The sequence below is a fragment of the Terrapene carolina genome, unplaced genomic scaffold, assembly GCF_002925995.2.
Source record: "Terrapene carolina triunguis isolate 2854851 unplaced genomic scaffold, T_m_triunguis-2.0 Scaffold138, whole genome shotgun sequence".
Classification (NCBI taxonomy): Eukaryota; Metazoa; Chordata; order Testudines; family Emydidae; genus Terrapene; species Terrapene triunguis.
Genome location: NW_020664489.1, coordinates 794,796 through 807,082, shown reverse-complemented (window position 1 = coordinate 807,082; position 12,287 = coordinate 794,796). Strand labels below are relative to the sequence as shown.

The 12,287-nt window shown below is 39.4% G+C and overlaps 1 protein-coding gene across 3 annotated transcripts in view; it reads left to right on the top strand.

The window, feature by feature from the left end:
• Window positions 1–12,287, top strand: part of PDGFD (platelet derived growth factor D) — a 163,417-nt gene that overhangs the window by 95,278 nt on the left and 55,852 nt on the right. For 2 of the 3 annotated variants that reach the window (XM_026653398.2, XM_026653396.2), the window contains exons 2-3: window positions 2,522–2,726; window positions 6,447–6,627. In XM_026653398.2, coding sequence (XP_026509183.1) covers window positions 2,522–2,726; window positions 6,447–6,627 — 386 coding nt within the window. The remainder of the gene's footprint in view (window positions 1–2,521; window positions 2,727–6,446; window positions 6,628–12,287) is intronic. The other variant, XM_026653397.2, reaches the window with a different exon arrangement.

Sequence of the window (12,287 nt, the reverse complement as noted above, 5' to 3'; positions counted from 1 at the left end):
TCTAAGGTGCCATAAGTACTCCTCGTTCTTTTTACAGAATAAGCTGCTTCCCATTCATTTCAGAGACTGTCCCCTTTGTTTTTACAACTCTATAGATTTGCTTCATCCTACCTGGTCTCTCTCTGCTCCCCATCCCACTCATCTAATAATAGCCTCTCGTCTTTCTTATCAGATAGGCAAGTTTATGTGCAATAACTTCTCTGTAGTTCCTGCCATCTCAAATAGCCTCCCTTTTTTGTAATTCTTTAATGGCCTTTGAGTTTTGTTAAATTTTTTATTATTTTATTATTTTGTTTATTTTTAAATTATTTTATTCACAGTGAAATGCCTTTATATTTTTTTTAGTAAATCTGATATATGGTATATTAACCCCACTGTCTTCTTTTATTTGCTCCCAGAAAGTGTTTTGATCAGAATTCTTCTTTCCTTCTCCACTCCCTATGCTGCTCTAACACTTCCTCTTGTATAATCAGTTACAATTCCCACATTTGCTTCAATAGAGAAATTAGACACTATTGGGATTTCTGCTTTCTAGTCTCTGTTAATATGTCATATACTTATTTCCTGCTTTTCACGTGCACATATGATTCAGAAGTTTGACCTGGATATTGCAGAGTTCCATCAGACATTGTATTTCAGTGCTGACTTACTCAAGTGTGGTTGATTTACTGGCAGAACATCCCGGGCTTCGGGTTAAATAAAAAGAATGCAAGCAACCCTATCTTCTGTGGAGTGGATGAATGTTAGCAGCATATCTTTCTCAGTTGGTAGAAAAGGTGGACTAGTTAAAGCAAAGGACAGTTGTTTACAGTGTACTGTGAAGCCCAATTAAAATATATTGCCTCTGACATTCTAATCACAGCAAGCGAGAACTGTGGTGTAAACCTATGTAAAGATTGAGTAGACAAGGGAACATTTCAACTAGGAGCATGGACAGTGCTGGGTCAGCAATTAAATGTGATCTGTTAACAAGGGAATTACACTTCTTCATTATAGCCAGTACTTTGCTGTGCTAGAAAAAAGTACAAATACACCCAAATGTAGGTTGAATTCTGCCATCCTTAATCTAGTAACTCTTGTTGATTTTAATGGAAGTTTTGCTTAACTCAGAACTGCAGAATTTGGGCCCTATTTTTTTAAGATGAAAACTTTCCACTAATCATTTAATTTTATCCTTTTTACTGGTTGTTTAGGACTCAGTCCTGCAACGTACTAAGCACTGTTTGGCGGTACTGACCAATCCAAATTCTGTTTACTTCAATGGGAGTTGACAATGCTCAACATTTCAGAGTGTTCCACGCATTGCTGATTCAAGCCCTTATTTTCTTGAAAAGTGTGTGTTGGGGGAGATGGGGTGAGAACAGTTCATCTTGAAGATTGTTTGAGTAAAGCATTTTTATAATAGTTATACTGGGAACCCAGGCTTTTAAAAGTTTCAGATTGTTTTGCAGCTAGAGTTATTCACTTGTCAGAAGAGTAGGTGATGAACTATTAAAATGCTTCCATTCACTGTATGAAGCTTGGTGTTTATAGTCATGAGCCAGTGAAAAGCAACCTGAGGAAAAACAAAAAAAGATTTTCTTACCATGGAGTTTGCACCATTTCTTTTAGTTCCTGTTTTTCTTGGGCATCCTACGAAATTCCCCTTTTCCCCAAGAGCTCAGAAGTATTCAGTCAAACATGAAGTTGTTCTTTAAAAGAAGGGAAAAAACAACTTTGGTTGCTAATATATGGACAATATCTGGTGGTACTTAAATATTTTTCTTGTCACTTTATATTGCAGATCATCTCTTTGTGCCATTGACCGCCCACATTGTGCTGCAGCACACCAATATTTGTGGGGTGGGGGAGGATTTGCCATTCATAACTGAATTAGAGAAATCTCCATGGATTTCTTGTTCTTTGTACTTGGAGCTTGTCTACATGGTACGTTAGTGTGCATCAACTGGGGTGTAAATTCTGCTGCGCACCACTGTGTCATGCATTAACTGTCCTTGTGGACCTTGCTGGTGCACACTAAAAGTTTCATTAGTGCATTGATGTAGCACTGTTTGAAATGGGACACACGCGTACATATTCACAGCTTTATTATTGCTTCTCTCTTTCAGAGGGCATCTATCCCCTGACTCTTTCAAATACTGCTCCAAAATTTGGGAATCAGGTTTTGTTTCCCTCTTTCCCTCTTTCTCCCCTGGTTGTGAGATGTAAATTCTGCCTTAAGAGCAAAATGGTGGGAGTTAGAGAATGTAAATAAAACATATAGATAGATAGATTAGATATAATCATAACACAGAGATTATATGTAGATGGATGTTACAATTTCTGTTCTGAGTCAGGCAAGGGACTGTTCTTTAAATTAATGGGAAAAATAATTGTGCTTCCCTATTTAAACAACAGCTGCCATTAGACCCTTAAACACTTCCTATGTAAATAATGCTTGTTGTGTTGTTAAACTGTTGTTTTTTTGCCTTCCTGTATCTGGAACATCATACTAATTTCTACAAGTTGTGACTACTAACAGAGAGCAATCACCTCACAGACTTGTACCGAAAAGAAGAGACCATCAGTGTCGGAGGAAATGGCTGCATCCACAGTCCCCGCTTCCCGAGTAGCTACCCCAGGAACCTGTTACTGACGTGGCGGCTGCTCTCGACAGAGAATACAAGGATACAGTTGGCCTTTGATAATCAGTTTGGATTGGAGGAGCCAGAAAATGATATCTGCAGGTGAGAGAAAAGCTATCCAGAGAGCTAATCATGTCATTTTAAAAATCAGCTGACCAAATGTCTTGCACGGTGCTTTGGAGGGGTCCATTAGGGATTCCGTTTCAGATTAACGAGCTATCTGGCTACCAACACTACAAACCAAACTCTCTGAATAAACTTACTTGCCTCAGGCTTGAACTGTTTCCTGTGACTTGAAGTCCTCGCGTGGTATTTTAAATGCAGCACACTCGAGTCTTAGGCACTGCTGGCTCCCTGCACAAATACCAAAAGAATGGGGTTTTGCCCACTGTAATTAAGGACAATGGATGTTTCTTTTTTCAGCTATGTGAAACACATTTTTTTTCAGTATGTCAGTATAGACAGCAGGGTATTTGCTGCGAGGGAAGGGGCAGACAGGGAAGAGCAAGGGTAGGGGAACAGTGTGCTGTGCTCTTGGAATTCTATGGCCAGAATAGTTGACTGGCTGTTAGCTCTCTTTAATTATTATTTGCATCTCCGTATGATTTGTTTTAAGTGTTTGAAATATAGCTCCAGAGTCAGCAGTCTACTCTGGCTGCTTTGTGCTACTCTGGTGAGGCAAAGCAGCTGTAAGCTCAGTGGACGGGGCTGGTTTGGCCAGGTTTATAGCTTTTCATCACCAGAACGTACCGCTGAATTTGGCCGATAATTAATAAAATAAACTAATTAAAATGTTTCTGTTGTTCATGTTTTTGTTATTCAGTATTTAGTGTGGGAGGGAAAGCCCAAAGCCTTCCCAGACACTTTCCAGGGCACATCTTCAGAAGCCAGATTGCTGTGTGGCAGCATTGGCACATCAGCTTCCAACACTCTGCCTGACTGTTATTACTTATTGCTACACCTATCCAGAAAAACTGTGTTGTTTTCTTTCTACTCCCACCCTCTTGCATGTCTTCTCCTGACATCTTAATCAATTAATTTGCATTTAGAGGGTTTGGTTAGTCTGTGTGGTTTTATTATTATTTTTCCATGTTCTGCATTACCAATGAACTGAGAGAACCATTCCAGTCAGTTTGTTTTCCAGTTAATGACAAAAGAATGCAGACTCAACCTCGCCATCCTTCTCTGCATGTTTATTATCTTGGCAGCTTTTACTCTGCTCTGTCACTGTTGGTGTGAGAGCAATTGCAGTATAATAGATACCTTCTAGGACCTCAGAGGCTATGCCGGAATGCAGAGACTAATGGTCATGGAAACAGCCTGTTAACATTCTGCATAGAGAATAAACTATGGCTGACCTTAAATCATTTCAGCCTTGAAACGTGGATCAAATTTACTGTGGAAAAGGATGAAGTGTTCTCTTGTAAAGGGCCATTAAAGGTGATGACATGGTGAGGGGAAGTCAAGTCATTATCGACATACTGGATTTTGACCATGGCTGTGGACAATCTGTCTGCTTTCAAAAGCTACAAATTTATGAAGCAGAGAAGCAAAGACCTTCCAGAATATGTAGTGCCCATAAAAGCTTGGAAAATATCCCAGTCTTTATAGAAATACAGCCTTACCCTGAGTTGTTGTAAGGCTTTTATTTACATGATATTATTACTAGAATGAGGACGTTCCCAGGGTATTACTTGGAATGATTTTCAAGCTTGTTAAAGACCCTATGGTAAGTAACATGCAATATTATTTTACCCCTTTGGAGAAACTGTTGGGGTTTGGTTTTTTTTAAAAAATCTATTTTTTTCCTCAATTTTACTTTCAGATGCTCTCTCTGGCCCTACTTCAGCAAAACATTCAAGCACATTCTTACATTAAAGCATGCACCTAAAGTTAAACACATATTTAAGTGTTTTGCTGAATGGACGGCTGAATCAGGGCCTCTGCTCTTTAGCCTCCTTTCTGCTGCTTTGGCCCTTACTCCTTTACCCAAGAATCTCCTGGTTGTTTACTTTCACATTTTTCATTAATGTTACTAATTTTAAGTTACTATGAAATTTAAATGGGCTGAAACTCATTTGGGGCTGGGAACTGAAAAGGAGAACTTCTTTACTTAACTTGTTGATTTAATCTAATCTGCTGTGCTGTCGTTTGAACCCATTGCCTCTTGTCCTGCCCTCAGTGGCAAGAGAACAACTTTTCTCCATCTTTTTTATGGCAGCCTTTCAAGTATCTGAAGACCGCTATCTTATCCCTCCCTCCCCCCAATTTCCTCTTTTCCAAACTAAACATACCCGGTTCCTTCAGCCTTTGCTCATAAACATCCTCTTAGCTCTCTGAACTACACCCCTCTGTCTGCCTTGTCTCCACCTTTCTGCCACAGGCTGAATGGAACACTTGGGGCCTGACCCAACTGCATTGAAATCGATTGTTGAAATCTCATTGTTGTCAGTAAGCTTTGGATCAAGACTTTGATTGCTGCCCTCTTGGTCATCCACAGCAAGACTGTGGAAAACTCAATAAACTATACAAGCTACTGACAAAAATGTATGGACAGTCTGATACTACTATAGCTATATGTAACCTATCTCAGTGGTTCTCAAACTTCATTGCACTGCGACCCCCTGCTGCCAACAAAAATTACTACATGACCTTAGGCAGGGGTGGGCTGGAGCCCGAGCCCCATCCCCCTGGGCTTCAGCCCTTGGGCTTCGGCTTCAGCCCTGGGTGGCTGGGCTCAGGCTTTGTCTTCAGCCCCAGGCCCCAGTGAGTCTAAGGCTGGCCCTGGCAACCCCATTAAAATGGGGTCACAACCCACTTTGGGGTCCCATCCCACACTTTGAGAACCTCTGACCTATGCTAACACAGTGTGGCTCTTTGTTCCCCTCTAATGGCTAGACTATGTATAGAGGTTTATGAGTCAATGAACTTAGTTAGCTCAAGCAGTGGTGGTCATGAGTTCAATCCCTGCAGATGACCTAACTAGAGGGGTCATTACATATACAGCCTAAATTCTCTGTGTCAATTAAGGTAATCATCCCAAAATGCCTCATTGCTGAACTACTATCTTGATCTAGTTCAAGGATCAGCAACCTTTGGCACGCGGCCCGGCAGGGAAATCCGCTGGTGGGCAGGGCCAGTTTGTTTACCTGCAGCGTCTGCAGTTTCGGCCGATCGCAGCTGCCACTGGCCATGGTTCGCCGTTCCAGGTCAATGGGGGCTGCAGGGATGTGCTGGCCGCCCCTTCCCGCAGCCTCCATTGACCTGGAACGGCGAACCGCGGCCAGTGGGAGCTGCGATCGGCCGAACCTGCTGACGCTGCAGATAAACAAACCGTCCCGGCCCGCCAGCGGATTTCCCTGACGGGCCGCGTACCAAAGGTTGCCGATCCCTGATCTAGTTTATGTCTGCCCAAAATCAAAATGGTTCTCTCCCTTACATAAAATTGTGTTAAATTTACAGGCTGTTTACTAGCTACATAAAACAAATGTGGTATGGTTATTTTGTAGCATGGATAAATGTCTGTAAAGGCATCCTCATTGCAGCATGGTAGGGAATATTGTACACTTTCACTCCCAATAGCAAAAAAACCCGACAAACAACACCACATACCACCACCCTAAGTATTGAAGGTTTTTAGAAAGTAACTTTCAGCTCAACATATCATGCACTAAACTAGCGTTTTCACCATCTGTAATTTTTAATCAAGTGTTTTGTAGTGGAAACCAATGTACATTTGACTAGTTTTTTGAGCAGTGTTCCTGTGTAGCGGCAGCAGCTTTATGTATTGAGAATGTATTAAATTATCAAACTGTTCTGCAGGTATGACTTCGTGGAGGTGGAAGATCTATCTGAAACTAGCACAGTTATCCGAGGACGGTGGTGTGGTCACAAGGAAATTCCTCCAAGAATAACATCCAAAACAAACCAAATAAAGATAACCTTCAAATCCGATGACTATTTTGTGGCTAAACCTGGATTCAAGATTTATTATTCCCTTGTGGTAAGTAACTTAACTACTCAGTGGGTACAAGACATGTCAGAGTGTGAAAGAACAGCAATATTTGGAGACTGGATGACATTGCTAACTACAGCTGATCACAACATTAATTAACTGTAAATACTTTCCTTCCAGCAACTACATAAGGCACAGATAAAAGCAGTTTTGACATCCTATTATTAAATATAAACTAAAGACAAGTCCATCACAAGACTTTCGCTAATAATATGTTTCAGAAACACTAGCACTTTCTGTACTGAGGCTGCAATTCCAGTGCACTGACAAACACCACAGCAATGACAGTTGAAGTAGTTGCTGTTTAAACTCCATTTTGATTCTCATTTGACATCAAAGAAAAGTACTGTCAGGGGGTTAGGACTGTGATTCTAAGCAAGAAGTCAGGAGTTTAATCCACATACAGTAAAATACATGTAGTACACTGTGTTAAGGGTCAAACTGTTGTTATAAACTCCATGGTTCTTTGTATTATGTAGCGGTATTGTCATAGTAGAACACATCGATTTGATGAGATGAAAGCCCTCTGTTTTTAAAGAAGCAGGAATATTCATTAGTCTTAAGTAGATTTTGAAACAAATGTGTTTTCCATGTATTGCCCTCAATAATGTTATAATCATTTTGGTGCAATATAGCTGAACAGAGGTGAGTTTTGCAATCAGGTGGTAACTTATTACCCTGACGTCATTAAGTTTTCATATCCTTCACAATCCAGATTTTTTTTTTATTCCATCCAGTGTTACGTATTCAGGCTTTCTTATTCCTGTTAGCAATAAGGTTAGATTTGTCCTAGGAAAAATCCAATATTTACACCATTTCACTTCAGCTAATGGCTTTTGTGTGAGCATGTACTATTGTACACTGAGCCCATTCCATGCCTAAATATGGGCGATATATAGTAAAGACATATTTAAGGCTGCAAATTCAGAGCCAGATGCTGCTTCCATGTATTTAAACACTGGGCCTACTCATGGAGTAAAACACTACTCTGTGTGAGTAAAGATGGCAGCATCTGGAGCTTGATTTGAAGGTAATCTAGCAAGACTAACATTTATGTTGTTGCAGTCCATGGAGTACCACAATGCATAAACATTTAAGCAGTTAAGTAGCCTCTTTTACATCATGTGTATTTAATATTTCTAGAAAACCTCTGTTACAATTAGCTAGCTTTACGTAGCGACCATGTACAGCTCGTATAGGACAGTTGGGTTTTGAGAAAATGAATGTTATCATTCAAGCAGAGGATATTCAGCACTAGAAAGCTCAAAGTGTAGTTGCTATACCTGTGTAATGCTTAGAGTGAGTAAACAGAATGTTGTGCCGTTTAGCTAGTGTATGTGAGAGAATATTCTCCAAACACAATCTTAAAATGAAATGTTCTTTTTCTCAAAATCTGCAGGGGACAGGTGGTAGTCATGGGATGAAGATTAAATTTCTTTTGCCGCTGTTCAAAGTTTAAATTGTCCATTCGAAGATCCATAGGATTAATAGTCAGCAGACTCAACCCTTAGGCCTGGTCTACACTAACCCCCCAATTCGAACTAAGGTGCGCAACTTCAGCTACGTGAATAACGTAGCTGAAGTCGACGTACCTTAGTTCGAACTTACCGCGGTCCAGACGCGGCAGGCAGGCTCCCCCGTCGACTCCGCGTACTGCTCTCGCCGAGCAGGATTACCGGAGTCGACGGCGAGCACTTCTGGGTTCGATTTATCACCTCCAGACAAGACGCGATAAATCGAACCCGGAAGTTCGATTGCCAGCCGCCGAACTACCGCGTAAGTGTAGCCAAGCCCTTAGATAGTAGTCTTCACAGTCTCTCAGGACTGAGTATATACAGTGGATATACTGCACGCCGCTGACCCCTGAAGGTTGAACTCAGCATGCATTTGCAGGCAGCAAGTTAGAAAATATTATTGGACCATGCATAAACATATGATGCATCAGATGAAATAAAATATATTTAAATTGTTTTTTTCTTTGCTCCACGGCCATTTCCATCATTAGGCTATTTTTTGAACTTTCTTGGGAAACCTTTCTGGTAACAAATGCACACAACTTTATTAAAAAAAAACAAAAAACAAAAAAACCCTGAATTAAAATAGACATTTTAGAGTTTGGGAGGGGGGTCGCTGCTGGTTATGTGCACCCTGCTCATCTCAATAATCTTTAGAAAAAAATCAAAGCAAGCAAACAGAGTTTGCCAGATTAATTGTATATTTTGGTCTTGATGCAGGAATTACTGGGTGAAATTCTGTGTGTTATGCAGATCAGACTGGATGGTGGATTCTGGCTTTGAAATCTATGAATCTTCATGGACACTAGTTAAATTCATTTAAACTGGTGCATATAAACTTGTTTGTCAGTTCACCACTTCTGCATGTGGCACAGATTGAGGCACTGCAATGCATATATTGTTCAACAAGAAGAAAGAGCTATGTCTGTTATCACCTCCTTCCATTCTTCCCATTTGGAGAAACAAAAAATAGCCATAAACAAGAAAGGGTCATTTTTACAAACAGGCTTTTCACATGCAACTACCAAAGTTGCACCTCTGCATATGCACATGCTCATGTAAAATGAGTCATTGTACATAAACAGGTACTTAGGCATGTAAAGGCCCAGTTTGTGCACAGATGTTGCATGCTCAAACTGCAAAACTATTGCAGTGCAATTGCCAGCTCAACATAGGCACCTATTTCTCCCTATATTTTCTTATAAAATCTCCTTTTTCTTCAAGCTTCACAGGCCTAGAGCAGAAGCATCAAACTAGTCTAGATATCACCCGTGCCAGCTCTTATCCATGAGCTGGATTTAGCTTGCAAAATTGTTTGAAATACCTCCCTTCCTTGTTCTTCTTTTCCACTGTGTGGTTGGTTTTTAAAAGGATTTTTAGGTGGTGGTAAGGAGGGGGGTGTTGCTTCACTTATTTCCCTTATAAATATAAATGCCGTGGTCCATGCCTAAGCTTATGCATACCTATGGGGAATCCTTAGGATCATCTGACTCCCATATTTTGTATAATTAAATTACTTTAAGTGTATAGTATTTGCATTGAAAATGAAGCACAAAATCTTCAGCTGTCATACCTGTCTTAACTTCAATAGAGCTACTTCCAGTGAAGGATCTGATTCATTGTTATATTGAGTTCAGTAAGCATTAGGTACACACGATCAGACACAATGTGATGTAGGGAGTTAAAATGAAAAATTGTATTGCTCACATGCAAGAAATCCCCACTCACATAAGTAGTTTCATACATGCCAGGGAGACTGCTTTTGGAAATGAGCAGAATCGGGCCCTGAATTTTAAAAACATACCATCATGAATGTATAAAGTAATAATCAGGAAGTAGTCCATGAACAAACTCCAACAAAATTAAAAGTTGATGTTTTAAATTAAAATTCTCAATCCTGCATCTGATTTTGATTAAATGGGATAATTAGAAAATGTTAAATTCCAGCTGATAATTAAAGTAATTATTTTTGGCTTGTTTGTTTTACAGGAGGCGTATATCCGTTATATATTGACATTAATACATTGTTATTGTATACCCTAAATGGCCTCTAAATTCAATGCATATTTGGGAACTTTGATTTTAAGTATTACTGGCAACAAATGTTCCAACAAAGCTAGAAAATGTATTAAAAAAGGAAAGTCAACAGAGTAAGGCATCAAAACAAATTCCATTTTTATTTTAATTTTTGTTCTGCTCTTCTCTGTAATACCATTTAAGAAATATGAAAATAGAGGGGTTTTAAACCAGTTTTCATTTTTTGTGGCTAATATTGCAAACCGAATCTGATGTACCTCATTGTTAATGGGGAGTCACTCCACTGAAGTCTGTGGAATTATACCAATATAAAACTGATTGGGGTGTCGCTACATCACATCTAAAGTGTTTTTTGTTTGTTTCAAATGAAACTTCTTTTATGGAAGAGTCCAATAGAATTTCATAGAAATGAGAAATTTTGAATCTTCCTGGGGAATTTGATAGAGAATTATATTCTTCCTATTAATACAAGATACACACTCCCTGTCTGATTATCTAGTAATAACACTAGTCAAAAAACAGAAAGAAAAATCACAGACATGTTCATCAAAATTAATTACTGTTTTTTGTCAGATTTTTGATCAGCTCTGATTAGAAGACAAATGAAGTCCAAATGCTGGATTTAAACTGTTTGGCACTGTCCCATTAAGACTTTCAAATAAACACCAACAAACTAAGCGTATTTAGGCCATGTCTATGCTTACTGGGGATCGACGCTGCAGCGATCGATGCAGCAGGGGTCATTTAGTGGGTCTAGTGAAGACCCGCTAAATCAACCGCAGAGTGCTCTCTGGTCAACTCCGGTACTCCACCGGAATGAGAGGAGTAAGGTAAGTCGACAGGAGAGTGTGTTGTACGCATTGCAGTAATTCGACCTAAGCTATGTTGACTCCAGCTGGAGTAGGGTAACTTAGGTCGGCTTATCCTGGTAGTGTAGACAAGGCCTCAGAAAACAAAATAAGGTCCTGATGCTGCCACTCCTACTCAAACAAATGCCTCTCTGTCAAGTCGCATTGTCTTCTGTGGATCTAATCATACAAATGATGATTGCAGGATCAGGCTGCAAGGTTTTTAATTAAAGTAGTAATAACTGTCATCAATAACAACTTCCTTAAAATTTTTAACATGAAAGCAAAACAATTCACTTATCTTAGTTGGCTAGCAGTGCAAATACAGATTCAGAAATTTTGAGCCCAGAAGAGACCTCACTAGCTTGTCCTCCTGTATATCACGGGTTATAGAATTTCATCAGATCAAATGCAAATTGAACCAATTTCTGTGTAGGGCTGTGTGGATATTTGTCCTCTATGCTTTGGTTTAAGTGGTTACTTTTTTTTTTTGCAGGACAGACACTTCATTGATGTCTCCAAGACAAAATAGGTTGCCTAGAAACCTACATAATATGTTGCATGTGAAAATATATATGATAATATTGTGCAATTATTTTCAATGCTTTTAAAATCCAAAGAAGGAATCTCAGTAGGTTTTTTTTTTTGGAGGGTGAGGGTGGGGCAGGTGAGTGATTTTGGTTTTGTTAATGAAATGATCAGGAATGAGATATTATATATATATATTACACACACACTTATCACTCACTCTCTTGATCATTTTTCACTGATTAAGTTTTGATTTCCCATGTATGCTAGACAGGATGGATATTTTCATAAACACTGTACTACAAACAAAACTAATACTTCATGTGATGAAACTCCTGTTTACTTGAGATGCTGGCAGATAACCAACATCTGTATTCTTGTCTAGAGTGCATCGCCCTTGTATAAAATTGTCAACAAGGGGATCATCTTTCTAGGGGACAAAGAGGGGAGAAATGAAGTTCTTTCTAATTATGTAAGACCAACTCGAAGGCTTTAAAATTCCTTCCCCATTTATATGTAAACAAAGGATTTGGGAGATTGTATGTGGTCGATTGTATGTGGTCATTTTGTTTAGGAGCAATTGTAACATTAGAAAGAAGCATTAAAAAAAGTACTAAGTGGCCTATACTCATGAAAAGAAAAGAATAAATCTCACACAAGGAAAAGGTTTACAAATCTCTGTTTGCATGTTAAAAGAAACATACTGTTCACTCAGTTAACG